We start from the raw sequence: 20,957 nt of genomic DNA on the forward strand, positions 1-20,957 counted from the left end.
TTGGCTATTGTGGACATTGCTGCTATAAACATTGGGGTGCACGTGCCCCTTTGGATCACTACATCTGTATCTTTGGGGTAAATACCCAGTAGTGCAGTTGCTGGTTCATAGGGTAGCTCTATTTTCAACTTTTTGAGGAACCTCCGTACTGTTTTCCAGAGTGTCTGCACCAGCTTGCATTCCCACCAACAGTGTAGGAGGGTTCCCCTTCCTCCGCATCCTTGCCAACATCTTTCGTTTTCTAGGAGATATTCTTGCTCACAGTGCTGATAGACGTAATAATTCCCATTTATTTTCATTATTCACTGGGGTCCTCTTAAAAGGAAGAGTGGATGTTGGTAGACAGTAACCTCTGCTGCATAGCCCTCATCTCTGAGTTTGTCATATTAGAACCCAGTTCTCATGTCAGAAGAGTCTAATCCTCCATAACTTTGTATCTGACTTGCTTCACTTCATCAGTTGGATTTTGCGTGTCTTTGGCTTTCAAAATATCTGAGTGACTTTTAATTGGATTCCAACTATAGTTGCAACTTCTAAGTCTATTTTCACTGTACTATAAGGCTTTTGGTGGACTTTCTTTATCTTCCATGTCTCTTAACTACTTTTTATTTTTTTATCACTTCCCTAGAAATCAAAATAGTTCATTTTCAGAGAGTTCAATTTCAAATAGTTCATTTCCAAATCGTGTTGCTTTTTCCTTCTTATAATTTCTTTAGTTTTCCATTTCTCCTTTTATTACTTAATCTTATTGAACATACATACTTCTGACATTTCTAATTGAAAGAATGCTTATTTCCTGTTTGTTGTGTACTGCTCTGACTCTGATAGTTCATTTTCTTCACATTGTAATTTTGATTATCGTGATCTCATCTTCAGCAGGTATATTATGTATGAGAGTTTGAGTTCTTTGGGTTCTCAAGTATGTGTTTACTGAGTGGCTTCACTTTCCCTTTGTGTTGCTTTCTTAATGCAATCCTCTCTTTAGTTCCTGTGTCCATTATTTAAGATTTCTGGTGTACTTTTCTCATTTCCAGGTTCTTCAGTGTGCTGCACAGGTTGGGTTGCTGGAAATGTGATCTCCCTGTTAAATGGAGTACTAATTTGCTAGCTTCACAGAGTGTTATTTTTTTAACAAGCACTATCCTATTGCTTAAGGAGAAACAGTTCAAAAATACTCAGCAGTCAGTGCTCACTACATGCCTTGAGTTATTTGTTACTATAATTAGTGAAAAGATTCAAGCCAATATTATTATAACTGTGTATATAGTGGGCACTTCATAAAAGCTTATTGAATGAATAACCTTCCTGGCATATGTTACTTTATTCTGCCCACTCTTGTTCCTTGAGACTTAGTTCTATAACCCAATATAGAGGAATAAGAATGTTTTAAATCTGCTGTCTTCCAGAATAATTCACAGCATTCATTGTTAGCCAGCAGTGAATGAAAATAGACTATTATTAAAGCTTTATGTGTTGTAATAGTTAAAATGTTTACCATGGTAATGGCAAAAAACCCCAAATTTATTTGGCATCAATGATAAGGGTGGAATTAACTTAATGAGTCATTCAAATTAAATTTTTTCAAAAGTAGAGCATACTTCAGGCATCATTTAATCAAGATTGTGACTCTGTTTCTCTGCATTTTTGTTGGCTTTGCCTTTTGTGTGATACCCATGTCCTGAAGTTGGCTTTCTAGACTGTTGTGAGATGGCTGCCAGCAGTGATTTGGGCTGTTTGCTTCCTTGTAGCCATGGATTTTAGAATCCGGAGGGCAGGAGAGAGTTGTTTCCCATAACCATTAAAAAAAAGACTGACTTCATTCTGATTCATACCACTTGAAATCAACTACTGTGGCAAAGAACATTCCATACAGTGATAGACTTAGGCAAGGGGTCATTGGCTGTCCCTCAGTACTACCCAAAATAATATTAAACCCTAACAAGAAATGGGCAAGACATACATGAAGAAAACTACAAAACTCTACTGAAGGACATGAAAGACCTCTTTAAAAAATGGAGCAATATAGTCATAATGAGGAAACTATAAAAATGTCAATTTATGTCTGTATAACTAATGTGGTAACTAAAATCCCATTGGATTATTATGGATGATTCTCAAGTTCATGTGGTAGAGAAATTGTAAGAAGGATCAAGAAAGTATTAAAGAACAGTGAGGTAAGATTCTACCTTTTAGATATCAAAACAAATATATTGCTATAGTAGTTAAATTTGCTACTTGTGTAAGGGTAGACAAACATAAGTAGAGCAGTAAAAAGCCATAAACAGGCTTATGTATACTTGTTTACTTTATGACAAAGATTCTATACATCTTTATCAGCTCAGTAGAGAAAGGACAGACTATTGAATGAGTTATAGAGATAATTGGATATCCATTGAAATGAATTGAATTTAGAGCCCTACCTCACATCATTTCCAAAATAAACCAGAGGCCTTTTACAAAGTGAAAGGTCAAAAGAATACTCTACAAATAATAGAAGGAAATTATTTGTACAAAATTAGTTTGAGAGGTTTTTCTATGCAAGACACACTATCTGGAAGCCGAAAGGTAGATGATTTGCCTAAAAAAAATTAAAACTTGTACATTGAAAGACAACATTAAAAGTCAAACATATATAACCAAATGATTACCATCTCTCACATAGTTCCTAAAAATATAAGAAAAGGATAAAGTGGGGTACCTGGGTGGCGCAGTCAGTTAAGCATCTGTCTTTGGCTCAGGTCATGATCCCAGGGTCCTGGGATTGAGCCCCATATTGGGCTCCCTGCTCAGTGGGGAGCCTGCTTCTCCCTCTGCCCACCGCCCCCCCTGCTTTATGTTCTCTCTCTCTCTCTCTCTCTCTCTCTCTCTCTCTCTCTCTCTCTCTCTCCCCCCCGTCAAATAAATAAAATCTTTCAAAAGGGGGTAAACAATGCAATAAAATAATGGTCAAAGGGTATTAAGTCATTGAAAAAATACATATGGGGCGCCTGGGTGGCTCAGATGGTTAAGCGTCTGCCTTCGGCTCAGGTCATGATCCCAGGGTCCTGGGATCGAGTCCCGCATCAAGGAGCCTGCTTCTCCCTCTGCTTCTCTCTCTCTCTCTCTCTCTCTCTATCCCTCTGTCTCTCATGAATGAATAAATAAAATCTTTAAAAAAATACATATGATCAGTAGGTAGATGAAATGCTAAATCTTAATAATCAAAGACATGCAAATTAAAACAGTAATGGAATGTCATTTTCAGCCATCAGATTATCACTATTTTAAAATGCCAGTAACCACTATGGGGAAACCTGCAGGGAGTAAGCCTGTTACATACTATCAGTGAAGGTCAAAATGTCTAAAGTCAAAGTTAAACATTTACTTCACACATGTTATAAAAGAAAAAACTATAGATAACAAATGTTGAAGAAACTGAACCCTTGTGCATTGCTGGTGGGAATGTAAAATGGTGAAACTACTGTGGAAAACAGCCTAGTAGTTCCTCAAAAAGTTAAACATGGAGTGACCATATGATCCAGCAATACCACTTTGAAGTATATGCCCAAAAGAATTGAAAGCAAGGAAGGGACTCAGATACTTGTACACCAGTGTCCATAGCAGCAGTATTCTCAATAGCTAAAGTGTGGAAACAGCCCAAATGTCCATCAACAGGTGAATGGATAAACAAAATGTGATATATACATAGAATGAAATATTTGTTATTCAGCCTTAAAAAGGAATGAAATTCTGACATGCTACAACATGGATGAACCTTGAATACATTTTGCTAAGTGAAATAAGTCAGACACAAAAGGACAAATATTCTGCGATTCCACTTAACTGAGGTACTTAGAATGGGCAAATTCATAGAGATAGAAGGTAAAGTAGAGGTTACAAGATGCTGCATGGAGAGGAGAACGGGGAGTTATTCTTTAATGGGTGTAAAGTTTCTGGGGTGATGAAAAATTCTGAACATGGGTAATGGTGATGGTTGCTCAACATTGTGAATGTACTTCTACCACTGAATTATATACTTAAAATGGTTAAGATGTTTAAATTTTATGTGTATTTTCCACAATAAAAAGTGCTAAGACTGCCTTCAGCTCAGGTCATGATCCCAGACTCCTGGGATCGAGTTCCGCATCGGGCTCCCTGCTCAGCAGGGAGTCTGCTTCTCCCTCTGACCCTACCCCCTCTCATGCTCTCTCTATCTCATTCTCTCTCTCAAATAAATAAATAAAATCTTTAAAAAAAGTGCTAAAAAAAAGTTACATGTTTATGTCTTGAGCCATCAATTTTGCTTATACTATATGTTATAGAAAGTCTTGTATGCATGCACGGAGATTTATGTCAAATGACGGGAATGTTGGAGGCTTGCTATAATGAAAAATGGGACATTAGTAAAATAGCTATTGATAATAGAATAATAAACTAATAGTATGTAGACAGTAGAAAAAGAATGAAGACATCACCAGATGCTGGTGAGGATGTGGGGTGATAGGAACTCTCATTCATTGCTCTTGGGAATGCAAAATGGTACAGCCACTTTGGAGGAGAGTTTGGCAGCTTCTTATAAAACTAAACAGACTCTTATGATCCAGCAATTGCACTCCTTGAGATTAACCCAAATGAGTGGAAAACTTATGTACATGTCAATGCTTATAGTAGCTTTATTCATAATTGCCTAAATTTGAAAGCGACCAAGGTGTCATTCAGTATGTAAATGCATAAATAAGCTATGGTACATTCAGACAATGGACTGTTATTCAGTGATTAAAAGAAATGTATCAAGCCATGAAAAGACATGGAGGAGCCTAAATGCATATTACTAAATGAAAGAAGCCTGTCTAAAAAGATTGCATAATGTATGAATCCAACTACGTGACATTCTGTAAAGACAAAACTATATAGACATTAAAAGGATCACTGGTTGCCAGAGGTTGGCAGGAGGCAGGGATAAATAGGCAGAGCACAGAAGATGTGAAGGAAAGGGCGCCTGGGTGGCTCAGTTGGTTGAGCGACTGCCTTCGGCTCAAGTCATGATCCTGGAGTCCCGGGATCAAGTCCCGCGTCGGGCTCCCTGTTCAGCGGGGAGTCTGCTTCTCCCTCTGACCCTCCCCCCTCATGCTCTATCTCATTCTCTCTCTCAAATAAATAAATAAAATCTTAAAAAAAAAAGATGTGAAGGATAGTGAAAATACTCTGTATGATACCATACCAATGAATACATATTATTATGCATTTGTCACAACCATAGAATGTACAACACAAAGAGTGAATCTTAATGTAAACAATGGACTTTGGGTGATAATGTGTCATTGAAGGTTCAATGGACCACTCTTGGGGGGAGGGTTGAAAATGGTGGGCTTCATTTGAAAATGAAAATGAAACTGTTTCTTTTGTCTGTGGGGGCAGTTTCCAAGTAACCCCCTGTACCTTCCATCCAATTTTGCTATGAACCTAAAAGTGCTCTGAAAAAATCTATTAAAAAAAATTAGGAGCACCCGGGTGGCTCAGTCGGTTAAGCATCTGACTCTTGATATCGGCTCAGGTCATGATCTCAGGGTCATGGGATTGAGCCCTGCGTGGGGGTCTGCGCTCAGTGAGAAGTTTGCTTGAAAGTCTCTCTTTCCCTCCCTCTGCCCCTCCCCCCACTTGTGTGCACGTGCTGTCTCTCTAAAATAAATTAAAAAAAAATGAAGTAGGGACGCCTGGGTGGCTCATTCAGTTAAGCATCTGACTTTGGCAGGGGTCACGATCTCGGGGTCCTGGAATGGAGCCCTGCCTTGGGCTCCGCGCTCAGCGGGGGTTCTGCTTGTCCCTCTGTCCATCCCCGCTCTCAAATAAATAAATAAAATCTTTAAAAAAAATTAAGTAGACCTACGTATATATGTTGACATGGAAATTTCACTAAAAACAGCAAGTTACAGAACATAACAAAGTATAAACCTATATGTGTTTGAAATATTCTTTATATTGACCTATATCTGAAAATAAAGCAAAGGAATGGGACAAGAAGGTTGCCCACTAGACTTTACAGGGGTCACCTGTGGAGAGGGGATTCTGGGCTTGGTGCCGAAGTGGGGAGCAAAAAGTCACTTTGTTTAAATGCTTCTGCATTGTTTGAGTCTTTTAAGATAAAAATATTCATTTCTTGAGAATACATTCAAATATTGCTTATAATGGGAAAATAATTTTCTAAATAATAGTGACATATGCTTATTATATAGAAAGTTTAAAAGTATGTTCCACAATACAGAGGTAATCATTTTTAAAATTTTGTGCATTTCTTGCATTTTTTTCTGTGATAGACTCAAATGTATTGACAGTTTTGTTTCCAGCTTTTAAAAAACTCTATTCTGTATTTCACAGTGTCGTTAAAAATTCTTCCAAAACATTTCCTTTGGCTACATAATTGTGGCACATTCATACCATGAAATAATTGATTTAACATTTCTCTATTGTTAAGGCAATTACATGGCTCCCATCTTTATATATAAATGTCTTTACACTGTTCATAGTTTTCTTTATTACTGATGCCTAAATGAAATATCACCTTAAAAAGTGAATTTTAAAGTTGTAGGTACTTTAACAAGATTTTTTAAATATATAAAACATTAAAGTAAATGATGCTGCTCTTTCTTCTTTTTTTAAGGAGCAACGAGACATAAAACCTATTTTTCCCTAACATACTGTATTTGAATTTTGATAAAGCAGTAGACTCATCTGGTTCCTCTTGCTGTTAACTCTTTTCTGCATTCCCTATTGCCTGACATTCTTTCCCACCTATGAAAACTTCTCTATTCCTTCCCTAATGCTTTGAAATCTTTTTCTTTCTTAAAAGGAGCAAATCAGAATTCCAGTGTAGCCAGCTTGAATCAGTCTTTCTGTTCTTATGAATAGGCAGTTCCTCCAGGCAGTGAATTAGCTCTTTAGAAAACATTGGCATTATGTTTCTCAACCCTGAGTGTCTGTATAGGTGGTCTGGAATGCATTAAAGAGAGGCATTTGTCAGATCCTCAAATCTAAAGATGAAATTCTCTTCTTACTACTTATGAGTCGTTTTTGTTGTTGGTATTGTTTGTTCTGAATCATTGGGTTTTACACAATTTTTTAGTGAAAGTTGGAAATGGATTTGGTATAGTATATAGTTGGCTCTTGTCTTATTTATGGAAATGTATATAGAGTGTTCTTCAAAGGAATTTTATGCTGAATACCTTTCTGGAATATAGAGTATCACTCATTTTTCTATTTTTGTAAATGCGGACTTTTGTATTTCTTTTAGTGACAGAATTATTAAGATTTTCTTTGTTGTTTCTAGTTCAGGCTACAATACTTAGCAGTAATTCATTTTTGCTGATGAACTAGATAATATCCTCCCATATATTAATATCTTGTGTATTGTAGTTGGGTTGTTATTTTAACAAAACAGGTTTTTGTTAAGATCAGTAGTTCTCAAAAATGTGGTGCCCCCAAACCAGAAAGCATCAGCATCACCCATCACCTGGGAGCATGTTAGAATGCAGACTATTAGGTTCTACTTCAGACCTCCTATTCAGAAACTGGGAAGTTGTAACCCAGCAACCTGTGTCTTAATAAGCCCTTCAGGTGATTCTCATACATGCTGAAGTTTGAGGACTGGTTTAGGTAATATCTATACGGTGGCTAAAAATATCAGCTCTTATCACTTGAAAGCCTGGGTTTAGTTTAATTCCAGGTATGTGTTAAGAACTATAGCATATTGCTTCTAAGAGATGTGTAGATGAAAAGCTGTTGTAAGGGCTGCCTTACAAGAGTTGGTTTCATTGTTTCCGGTAGTTGAGATTTTAAGAACAGAGTACCAAGAATCCTTCACCATGGAGCTGAACCAAGTTGCTTCAGTACTTAGGATAGATAGCAGAAGCTTCTTATTTGATCACATCATTTAAGTTGTGCCTTCCTCCATTACCAACATCCTTAAAATGACATACCATGAAATCACATTTAAAGCAGATATTTTCAGAGTTAAGGAATTCCCGAATTAGCTCTCTTTCAAATGCTTTTAAGTTATAAATAATTACAAACAGACATACAGTACCTGGAAGACACTTCATTAATGTAATTAAGATATATATCCGCTATTTATTGGCTTATTTCTGTATAATTATTAACTATTTGGATAACATCTACCTATCTAGTTATTTTAAGAACATTTTTAATGGCAATATGTTATGCTAATAGGTATATGTATTTTTTCACTGGAAGATTCTCTATTCCTGAATTTAAATGTCACATGTATTTATTAATTATTTCAGGTGAGTCCTGCAGGGTGGAATATTAACTTTTTAAACATGGTGTTATTTTATAAATGGAAGCCCTTGTTTTAAAGAACCAGATCTCCTTGTTAAATTTGGGACTTTAAAACTTTATTTTGGCTCCTAAATGTATAGCAGATTTTTTTTTTTTTTTAACTTAGGAAGATAATTACTCTCAGAAGAGGTATAACTGGTTTGGTGGTGGTGTCTTCTTGGCATCAGAGATGGATCTTGTTCATGCTGTGGATTAGAATCAGTGACTAGATGAACCATTAAAGGAAAGCTGACAATGTTTCCTTTATGCATATTGAGAAATGGAAGATTTCCTAAAACCAGGGTAAAGCTACTAACTTTTTGAAGATACCGTTTGTGATTTTTAATCTATGACACATAATAAACATTATTTACCCTCTATATATAAGTAGGTCATATTGTAAAAGGTCAGCTTCTTATAATCAGCTTAAAGAAGTCATTCATCCAATTATTAATTATTTTCTAAATGTTTGTAACTCAAGAGTGAGGGAGGAGTAAAATATATTTTAAGGAGACTCTTACCCAATCATATGAGGCTGAAATTTCTAACTAGCAAAAGATGTGGTAGAGAATTTAATATTGGGAATATCCTGTGATTATTTAGTCATGGGCCAGATGAGATTAATAAAATTGAGAAGACGGGGAAGCAAAGTTTTGAAATTAGCCAGTCCTTTTTGGGGTGGGCTCAGCCACATGCTAACGGATATTCTATATTATGGTCTCTTTATGCTGGTATTATTTGATCCATTTCCACATACAACTTACTACTTTCCAAGCTTAGTACAATACTTGAACTGATCATTTTTAAAGTATGTAAAACATGCATAAAATCAGCAACAGCTCATAGATTTTTTCTTCTTTAAGAATTTAGTATATCAAGTATGTAATTCCTCATAACGTACCTGATTTAAGAATAATAAGTGATGCATTCATTTTTGACTTTATGTTAGTGAAACAGGCCATAATACTACAAATCTATAAGAAACAGTCTAGGGTATTTTCAAAAGACTTTAGGCAGAAGTGAAATGAAATTTGAAGGAAGAATTTATATAAAACTTTTTTTTTGAATTTTCAAATTCAATTTCTAACTAATATACCTCAAGTTACTTGGCATGGAATTGGGGGACCTGATAAATAAAGATTGCAGAAAAGATTGAAAGCATATTATTCACTTTTCTGACTGGATAAGAGGAAATATTTTTGAACCTTTTTTTTTTTTCATTCTGCCCTAATGATTCATGGTACTTGGTTTTCTTCAAATTAGAGAAGTTAGTTCCCATTGTAGTCTTTGACTTGTTTGTTACACTGACTTGGGGCTAAAAATAAATCTCATTTTGACTTCTTGACTCATAAACTTCATGTTAAGCAAGTTTGTCTTAGAAAGCCATTTTATTTGTTTTAATTTTCTAGTTATCTGAGGGAAACCAAAAGCACACAAATCTACAGAAAAGCATTGAGAAAGCTAAAATTGGCCGACATGAAACAGTAAGTTTGTAGATTCTTTAATAATGTCAATTGTAAATAGAAGAGTAAGAACTTAGAGCTTCCTGTGAGGAGTGTACCATTCCTACCAGAAGAGAGGTGAGTACAGCAAAGGACATGAACATTGGACCTGATAGGATTCACTAATTGTAAATCTATGTTTATTTTTTATTATTGTATTATATTGTATATGGCAACATAGCATAGAAGCATAAACCCTGAGCCAGACAGCCTGGGTTTGAAACTCTCCTAAATTCTCTGTTCTCAGTTATCCCAGTTGTAAAAATAGGGGATAAAATCTACCTCATTAGGTTATTGTATGGATTAAACTAGCTAATATTGCATAGCACTCAAAAGAGTACCTGGTACAAGGTAAGCCCTTTATAAATGTTTATGTAAAATTTTAAGAGTCATGTTTTTTAAGTCTTGGCACAGAACAAATTGACAACTATCAATATATTATCCTTGGGGCTTTGTAATATTTCTAAATTATTTCAATGAATATTGACTTATTTTAAAAAGTATTATGAAGTATTATGTTAGGGGTTTTTAAAAATCACTTTACTTTCTAGTTTCATCATTATCTCAAGTATGGATTTATGACTTGAAAAAGTATTAAATATCTACATGCACCACGAAGCATTCCATCTAGTCCTCTATTTGTACCACTTAATTGTGAAAGAGACTCAAAAATAGTCACATTGTAGAAAAGAATACACCACAGGCTTACAGTGGCTTTTCAAAATTATTTCACATACCTTCTTTTATGTGAATAGTCAGCAGTCACAGATAGGAAGTGGAGAATGGTAATTTTTGAAGAATATTTAAGGGAAGGTAAGATTTGGGCATAACCTGAAGCTGTTGTATTTCTTTAATTGACAGTAGCAATTACCATTTCTTTATTTGATCCTTTTTTTCTTCCTTAATGTTGGCAATAAATTGTAGGTGCACCTTCAACTAATATTCATGCCCAAAAGTTGTCTGCTGAGTGTTACCCAGTCCCCTGGGAACTGTACCTGGGAAAAATCCTTGTGGGTGCTGCAGATTCTCAGAGGAGTATAGTAGTTTAGAAAGGCTCCTGAGAAAGATGAACTCTTGTGTTCATCCTGAGCACACAAATCAGGATTTTTCAGAAACACCTAGCCCCCATTTACTTGGCATTATTCATGGTGATGATGTTGCTGCTGATGACGATGAAGAAGAAATAGCTAACATACATAATCTGCTCTCTGTGAGCCAGGCAAATACTATCCCAGAGCATTTTATATTCATTGAATCCTGCCAACAGTGCAAGGAGGTAGCCACTATTACTATCTCCATTTTTAATTCGAGTAACTAAAGGCACAAAAAATTAACGTGGCAAAGATCTAGTAAAAGTCTGAGATGTCTCCCAGTTCAGGGTGTCTGGAGAGTTATCATTGCTTTCACATAGATTCTTCACCATTTGCTGCTTTTCTTTTTTCATTGTGGAGCATGCATAATTTGGCTGTGGATGGCAAATAATAACAATCTTAACATTATCATTATTTTTAAATCTCTTCTGAGTTGTGCTAATACAGTATATACTGTAATCATGTGGTGGCTATTTACATTTAAATTAAAATAAATGCAATTAAATTTGGTTTTTCAGTAACAATAGCCTTATATCATATACTCAGTAGGTCCCATGTGGCTAATGTTTCCTGCATTGGAGAGCACAGATCTAGAACGTTTCTGTCATTGTAGAGTTCTGTTGGACTATGCTGCTTCAGACCATGCTCCTCTGTGTATGCATTCCCTTGTACAAATGCTAGTAAAGGAGACTTTCTTCTCTTTGCAACAAAAGAGAACAGTTAAAGGCAAAAGTCAAAAAATACAAGCACCAAAATATAAGCTAGCAAGAAACCTTAAGTAAGTCCCATCAAGGCAACTTAAACTCCACTTGGCTCTGCTTCAGGCTTATCCTATGAATCTGTACCATAACCGTTCACACATATGAATTGAAAACTATGGCACTGTGACTTCTACCTGTTAGAACTATGGCTAGAAATTTCAAATGGTGTTTATTGGATCCTGTTGTTTTAAAAGCTTTATTCTGGTTTACCTTTAAAGGAAAGTGATAGGAGGCCACTAACAATAATTTCTTATTTCTGATATCTTTAAATATCTTTAAAGGCTAATCATCCTTAAAGGTTGAAAAATTATCACACTTTTAAGGAAAATTGTATAATGATGATGTTGCCATAAAATATTGTATATATTGACACAATCTTATGAAACTAAGAGGCAGTATCTTTTCCTAACATTTGATAATCATCTAATAGATGATTTGCTAATCATCTATTTATGAGCAGTCCATTCTACATATTAATTCCCATTCAACTAGTCAAAATATATGAAAGATGCTTGAGATTTCAGAGAAAAACAAGAGTTGAGTTGTTGTATGTGTATATGTAATACTGTCCAAAAGCCTAGTGTACATTAGTTATGAGAAATAAAATGAAAATGTTTACAAAATGTATAACCTTACAACACATGGTATTTTGCTTGTTTTAATTGTACATAAAACTATTTTGAATGCAGGAAGAGCGAACCATGCTAGCAAAAGAGCTTTCTTCACTTCGAGACCAAAGGGAACAGCTAAAGGCAGAAGTAGAAAAATACAAAGAATGTGACCCACAAGTTGTGGAAGAAATACGTAAGTTTATATCACACTTGGAAGGTTTTTTAATGTTTTTTTTTAATTTTTAGAGGGAGGGGGAGAGAGAGAGTGGGGGGAGGAGCAGAGGGCTCCATGTCCAGTGTGGAGCCAGTCACGGGGCTCAGTCTCACAACCCTGAGATCATGACCTGAGTCGAAACCAAGAGCCAGATGCCAAACTGACTGAGCCACCCAGGTGCTCCCCCCGCTTTTTTTTTTAATTAAAAAAAAAAAAATTTTTTTCTTAGAGTGCACGTGAGGGGAGGAGCAAAGAGAGAATCTCAAGCAGACTCACACCTTGAAAGTTTTTAACTTTGTCAATGAAAGAGACTTTATACCTCTAGTTACCTAGTAACCATTCTTCATGTTTATGAGAAACTCAAGCCATTAATAGTATTAATATTACATTAATATTTCCTTTAAAGAGTCTTAAGGCATTGAATAGTGATAACTTTGAAATCATAAGCATTTTAAGAAGAAGGAAGGTAGATAAAGTAGAAGGATAAAGACAAAAAATACAAGTTTAGGAAACTGAGGAGTCAGAGGAGTTAAGGTGCCCCAAGTACATTGACTCGAGAATGAAACCCACCATTATCTTCTAGGAGAGATAATACCAAAACTATGATTTTTCAAGTTACAGAAAATCAGTCTGTGCATTGACTTGCCTTTTGAATATACCAGTAATGTTTTCCTCTACTTGAAAACTAATCTCCAAAGCTTTGTTTTGAATAATTTTTATATATTTATGTAAAGATAGAAATCTGAATATTTAAGGAAGTGAAAGAATATATTATAAGGACACTGCATGTAATTGCTTAGGAAAATATGTATAACTTTCATCCCATTTTTCTGTCTTAGCTTGTCTTTTCATTTAGGGAACTCTACCTAGTGGAACGTTTATTAAAAAAAAAACTGATAGTATGTGATTGAAGGCTTTGAGAGAAATCGAAAATATTTGGTACTTTAAAATTAGCTTGAGAATAATTTGATTAAGGGGGGGGACAATTAAGTTGTCCCTGATGGTAGTCTTTGCAATTAAAAAATATTTAAGCAGTTCAGTTTGTGCAATCTAAAGTTAAACTTAATTTTAGAGACAGGTCGCTGCTTTGTACATCTGCAGGAGGCATTAATCACATACGTGTAGTCCACAGTCTAGTTGATGGTGTGTATTGGCCCTGGTTCTGCTGATTACCCAGGGCGATTTTCAAAAAGAGGTGGGGGCAGAATAACCTTTCTTCCCCTGAGCCAGTCATTTTCTGTAAATCAAGTACTTAGACGTGTTCGCTCTTTCATGCTGCCCACAGATTAATTCATTTATCATCATCCTGCAGAATAAAGTGCTAGCCAAATCTACAAAATGAACCACTTTAATCAGTCTTGAAGTTTTAACTAATATCAAATGACCCTCCTTGAACATAAGCACATCAAAGCAACAAGAGACAAGGTAGGAGGTTGCTATGGGAAGGCTAGGCCTTCTCATGAATCATCTTTAAAAGGAAATGTATGCTTCTTGTTAAAGAAGACATCAAATGTGTCATGAAAGAAACTTTGAGAACAGTTTTCTTCCCCAGATTTAATGCCTTCAGGTAATTTAGTTTTAGGATCAGCGTCGCTGTGCCCTCTAGCTCTTCATCACGAAAATTCTGTTTTCGCAGTTATGAAATCTGGTCCTTCGTATATTACTCTTATTTGGTTCTGCTTTCCTTCATGATTTCAGTTTTTTGTGTTAGGGGACTTTTTCCTTGATGATGCCAATTTTTTGCTTACCCAATTTCATTCTCTTTTCTTTCAAGGACCTACAACTCACAAGGCTTCTGCTTTTCTACTTTGTTGTCCCCGTTATATTGCCATTGCTCTTTCCCTGGAGACATGACCCTGACTGAGATCACCTCTACTTGTGACCTCCTATTTTTATAGTCCTTTTCATAATTTTGATTACTTCTGTCCACTCAGGAATCACTAAAACTTATTTAGTCTTACAAAACTATTCTGACCTATACTGATGGTGATCCTAAGCTGGTGGATCATCTTGAGGTGCAGAAAATCCACAAGGGTAGAGAATTGTGCCAGACTGATTCATGAAGAGGGAAAACTTTTATTTCAGGCGTGTAATTTCAGATGTTACCGTTCTTGTATCTCTGAATCAAGCAGCAATTTTGGCAATTTCCTCACCTCTTAGAAAGGTGAAGAAACTTGATGGAAGAAATTTCAGGGTATATAAATGATGATGAATTCTCTGGAGAGTAGCATAGCATAGTTGAGGAGGAAGTTCCAACTGTAACTTATACTGGTTCCCTGACCTCTGTTCTCCATCTTAACCCTTATGGTTGGTATTTTTCAACCTAAGGGAAAACATGTCAATGTGTATGAGTATGATGCAGGCTATGAGGTCTAAGTCAATGAGAAGAAAATGTTTTCTGAATAACAGTGAGTTAAGAAACTTTATCATTTTTTATCAACATCAGACCTAGGTTATCTTTTTGTATTTAATTATGTAGTCACATAAGATCTGTATTTGGATCCTGTAAAATTTTGTAATGATGAATTCATTACATGTGTATTCATTTTTGACATTTTTACATTGTGCATTTCTGATCTTTATAGGGGAATGAGAGAATAAGGGTCCTTCCTTCCTGGCTTTGTATTATTTTTATTTCACTCCGTTAAAAATATTATCTATTTTAATAAAATACATTAATTATAGAGAATTACAACTTATTTAATGGACAGCAGTTATGTAGGATAATTCCGTTATTCCCTAAATATATTTTAGATGTGTAGGTAGGATATTTTTTTCTGTGGAAAGCTACCAAACTATAATCAGAAGAAAAAAAAATCTTATTAAAGCCTGAACACCTGTAAAAAGAATTTTAGACTAACTTCAGTTCATACTTTTATAGAGAAATGTCCAATTCCTCTGTTTTAAAATTCAGAACAGCTAACAAATAAAATTTTATTCAAATGTGACACTTCTACTTCCAGGCAAGATAAAGTAGTAACAGATGGGATTTATTCTGCCACCTGAAAAACAACACATAAAATATATGAAATAGGTTTTAAAGTTATGTGATATCAGATAATAAAGAACAATGATTCTTAGAGAAAGAAAACAAAGTAAGTCTTAAAATTGTGTCAGTTTATTTTATTGCATTTCCAGGCTGTGGCACAAAGAAGGAGAACCTAGGCAGAGCCCTGCAAATGGAACTGAGAATCAGGGAGACCAGTGTGGCTAGAGTTCACAGGACAGCATACTAGAGAGGAGAAGTTACACAGAAAGAGATCCCTGGGTGTCTACAGAGGGTTCTCCTCAAGTATTCGGTGAATGCAGGTGAAGTAATTACCCAAAGCTGGGGAAAGAACAATTTCAGAGAATTAGTGGGAAGAAGTACCTGGCATACACACAGGACCAAGAATAAAGCCTGTTCTCACCAGGGTGATTGGAAGAATGTATAATTCACAAGGCATCAGGTGGAGCACTCAAGAACACCTTGCCTCAGTTGGCAAGCACTAATTAGCCCTAGACTGAGCTTTGTTCTCCATCCACCTAACAAACCATAACAGCCAAGTCTTGAAAACATCAAACTATTGCAAAGTAACTTATATGCATCTGAGAACAAAGCTAAAGAATATTTCTAGAAATACAAACATACCCAGCACCCAACAAAATAAAATTCATAGTGTCTAGCATATAATGAAAGATAACCAGGCACACAAAGAAGTAGGAAAAGATGTTCCTTAGTGAAAACAATAATCCTTCAGTCAAAACTGATCCAGAACTGACACAGATAGAATTAGAAGACAATAACATTAAAAGCTATTATAAATGTATCATATCAGGGCACCTAGGTTGCTCAGTCAGTTGGGCGTCTGACTCTTGGTTTCGACTCAGGTTGTGATCTCATGGGTTGTGAGATGGAGCCCTGCATCAGGCCTCTGTGCTCAGTGGGGAGTCTGCTTGGGGATTCTCTCCCTCTGGCCTTCCCCCCCTCCCTGCCTGTGTTCTCTCTCTCTCTCTCTAAAGTAGATGAGTAAGTCTTTAAAAAAATGTGTATGTTCAAAAAGTTAAGTAGAAACATGGAAGATATAAAAAAGATTTCATGTTAAACTTCTGGAGTTGAACACTACAATGTCTGAAATGAAAAATACACTGGACTGAATTAATAGCAGATTAAGCTGCAAGAAAAAGGATTAGTGTATTTGAAGACATAGCAGTAGAAACTATACAAAATGAAACTGGAGAGGAAAAATAAATTTTTTAAATGAATGTAGCATGACATGTAGGACAACTTCAAGTGACCTAATATATTTGTAATCAAAGTCCCAAAAGGAGTGTATGCTTGGGGTGGCGTATGTGTGTGTGTACATTTGTCCAGGCCTGAAAAATGTTTGAAGAAATAACTGTCAGAAGAAATGAAGGCTATTTTTTTTTCAAATTTGATGTAAACTATAAACCCACAGATTCAAAGAAATTTAAACATTTAAGTAGTAAATGGCAGCGATCTCCTTATTACTAAATCTAGAGAATTTTTTTTAGATTTTAACTTCTGTTCCCCCACATGAGATTATTTCCTTTTGCCAAAGAGATTATTGTTTTTAAAACATGCTTTTTGATAATGAGGGGTTTCATAGGATTTGGGCTATCATGTTATTGCAGAACAGATTATACTGGATTAAAGGATTATGAGTTTCACAAATTGATTTTAATAAGATTTGGTTCTTAATAGTGTGGCTGTTGCACCCATGTTACAGCAGTCAGACTAATCTCTAAGTCTGTCATGGTTTATTTTGTAACAGTTCCTCTGATAAGAATTGTAACCTTTATATTCATGTAGCATAGCTATGTATAATCTTATTTATTTCTCAATAATTCTTGCAGGAAATATTTATATTTCATCATGCTAGATGACTTATTGATATCTATTTCAAATAAGTTTTAGCAAGATTGGTTGCAAATATCTGAGAAATGAGAAGTCAAAGCAATAATGTATAAAAAATAAAATTTAATTTTAGCTACTCTGACCATTACTTAAGTGAGAACAGATAAAATAAGTTGTAGTAAAAATTGAATTCCTACAAAAATACTTGAAAGTAAATCTTAGAAGTACTTAAGAAATTTTCTTAGAAATGTCAGGATGACAGTGAAAATGATGGAATAAGGACCTATGAAAACTTACCCTTCCATGAAAGCTGGCAAAAATTGTCACAACTTTTCCAGAATTCTAGAAACTAACCAGTAATTTACCTATTCAAGAAAAAATGGCTGAATCTCAGCAAGAATAATAAGCTTTATGGTATTTTAACTTGTCCTATTCTCATCCCCTACTCTCTAGCTCAGCAGTAACCTTGAAAAATAACAGCCGTGCATTCCTGGTATCAGAGGGAGTAAAATGGAGCTGGAGCTTTTTAAGACCCTTATTTCCCCCAAATTGTCACTATTTGACATCTTTGGTGGTTTTCTGAAAGCCACCAATAGGAAGGATTGTCCTTACTTGATCTGGCTTGTAGTATGCCTGGTAAGCAAACTAGAGACTTTAGTAGCCACACATAACAAAGAATACAGACTTTACAGAATTAGTTCAGAGAAATCACTAAACAAACAGTAACAACAAGTACCAAAAACAACAACCTTGGGAAGGGGGGGATGTATCTGATTTCCAGAGTCGCCACATCATATTACTTAAAATGTCCGACTTTCAACAAAAAATTGCGAGATATTCAAAGAAAGTATGGTTCATGCACATGATGTTGGACTTGCTAGGCCCAGAATTTCAGTCAGCAATTTTAAAATATGTTAAAAGAGCTAAAGAAAAACATGTCTAAAGAACTGAAGGAAAGTTTGAGAATGAAAACTCACCAAGTAGAAAGTATCGGCAAAGATACAGAAATTATTAAAAAGGAACCAAATGAAATGCTGGAGTTGAAAACCATAACTGAAATGAAAATTTCACTCGGGATTAACAGCCAATTTGAGCAGGCAAAAGAAAGAATTAGTGACTTGGAGATAGTTCAACAGAGATAATTCAATCTGAGGATAGAAAGAAAAAAGAATGAAGAAATATCAACAGTCTCAAGAGACCTGTGGCACAGCATCAAGAGCGCCAACGTATACATAAAGGAAGTCCCAGAAGGAGAGAGGAGTGAATGGGACCGAAAGAATATTAAAAAAAAAAAAAAGCTGAACCCTTCTCAAATTTGATGAAAAACAATCTATACATAGAAAAAACTTAACAAACTCCAATTTAGGACAACCTCAAAAAGATCCACATATAGACTCACCATAATCAACTTGTCGAAAGATAAACAGAGACTCTGGAAAGCAACAAGAAGGAGGTGACTCATCATACACAGGGAATTTTCAATCAGATTAACAATTTGTTTTTTATTAGAAGCCATAGAAGCCAAAGGCATTGGGATGATATATTCAAAGTGAAGGGGGGGACATAACTGTCCACCAAGAATTCTATATCCAGAAATATTTTCCTTCAAAAATGAAGGAGAAAGTAAGATATTCCCAGGTAAACAACTGAGAGTTTGTCACTAGCAGACCTGCCCTAAAAAAATATGGGCGTCTTTCTCATTGAAGTGAAAGGACACTGGACAGTAACGTGAAAAAATAAAGCACCTGGTGAAGGCTGCTTCATAGGTAAATATAAAAGACAGTATATATGTATTTTTGTTTGTATCACCTTATGGTTCTCTTATTTAAAATACAGCTGCATAAAGCAATAATCATAAGCTATTTTGTTGGGCATGCAGTATATAAAATGTAATTTGTGACAGTAACAGCATGTTTGTCTCATTAGACAAAGAAAAATTTTGACAAAATCCAACACCCTTTCATGATACAAATACCCAAAAAACTAGGAAAAGAAGTGAACTTCCTCAATTTATAAAAGGGCATCTATAATAAATCTACAGCTTACATCATATTGAATGGTAAAAGACTATATGCTTTCCTCAAGGATGACCTTCCTTACCACTTCTATTCAACATTGTACTGGAAGTTCAAGCCAGGGCAATTAGGCAAAAAAGAGAAATAAAAGACATTCACATTAAGTAGTAAGTGAGGTCAGCAGGTTGTAGGATACAAAAATCAATATACAAAAATAATGTATCTTATATGCTAACAATGAACAATCTGAAAATGAAATTAAGAAAAGTATTTACAAATGAATGAAATACTTAAGAATAAAATTAGTCAAGGAAGTGCAAAACTTATACTGAAAACTACAAAACATTGAATGAAACTAAAGACCTCTATAAACAGACATTCTGTATTTAAGATGGAAACACTCCTCAAATTGACCTACGGGGATTCGATGTAAAACCTATCAAAATTTTAACTGCTTTTTGGTAGGAATTGGTAAGTTGATCCTAAAATTCATACGAAAATGCAAAGGACCCAGAATAGCCAAAAGAATTTTGAAAGAGGGATGCCTGGGTGGTGCAGTCAGTTAAGCAACCAACTCTTGGTTTTGGCTCAGGTCGTGATCTCAGGGTTGTGAGATTGATCCCTGTGTTGGGCTCTGTGCTCAGCTCCAAGTCTGCTTCTCTCCTTCTGTGCCATCCCCCCCGCCGCGTGCATGTGCACATGCTCTCACTCTCTCTCTCTCTCTGTCTCTCAAATATATAAATAAATCTTTAAAAAGAAATCTTGAAAGAGAACAGTAAAGTTGGAAGACTCAAATTTCCCAATTTCAAAACTTCCTACAAAGCTACAATAATCAAGACAGTGTGGTGCTAGTATAAGAATAGACATGCAGGGGCACCTGGCTAGCTCAGTCAGAAGAGCACATGACTCTTAATCTTGGGGTGAGTTCAAGCCCCACATTGGGTATAGAAATTACTTAAAAAAAAAAAAAAAGTAGACATGCCGGTTAAAGAAATAGAATTGAAAGTCCAGAAGTAAACCCAATTGATTTTTAAGAGCAATAGTGCCAAGACTATTTAATTAGGAAAAAATAGTGTTCTCAACTAATGGTGCTGGGTATAACTGGTTATCCAAACCAGTTGCAAATGAATCAAACTGGACTCCCATCTCAGTCCATATACAAAAACTAACTCAGATCAAAGAACTGAATGTAAGAAACTATATAACTCTTAGAAGAAAATTTAAGTATTTATCTCTGTATCCTTGGATTAGGCAGCAGTTTCTTGGATAGGACACCAAAAGCTCAAACAAACAAAGAAAAAACAGATCAATTTGACTTCATTAAAATTAACAAATTTTGTGTATCAAGGTATCTTACCGAGAAAGTGAAAAGAAAACCCACAGAATAGAAGAAAATATTTGTAAATCCTGTATCTGACAACTGTCCGATATCCAAAATGTGTATATTTTTAAAAATTACAACTGAACAATTTTTGAAAACCCAATTTAAACATGGGCAAAGTATTAGTTTTTCCAAGGAAAATATGCAAATAGTCAATAAGCATAGGAAAAATGCTCAACATCATTAGTTATTAGGGAAATGCAAATCAAAACCA

General features: G+C 35.3%; 1 protein-coding gene across 2 annotated transcripts in view; it reads left to right on the forward strand.

Moving 5' to 3' along the window:
- MND1 (meiotic nuclear divisions 1) overlaps nt 1-20,957 on the forward strand; it is a 72,989-nt gene that overhangs the window by 44,546 nt on the left and 7,486 nt on the right. For both annotated transcript variants that reach the window (XM_027599301.2, XM_027599300.1), the window contains 2 exons: nt 9,720-9,794; nt 12,354-12,468. In XM_027599301.2, coding sequence (XP_027455102.1) covers nt 9,720-9,794; nt 12,354-12,468 — 190 coding nt within the window. The remainder of the gene's footprint in view (nt 1-9,719; nt 9,795-12,353; nt 12,469-20,957) is intronic.

The sequence above is a fragment of the Zalophus californianus genome, chromosome 2 (assembly GCF_009762305.2).
Source record: "Zalophus californianus isolate mZalCal1 chromosome 2, mZalCal1.pri.v2, whole genome shotgun sequence".
NCBI lineage: Eukaryota > Metazoa > Chordata > Mammalia > Carnivora > Otariidae > Zalophus > Zalophus californianus.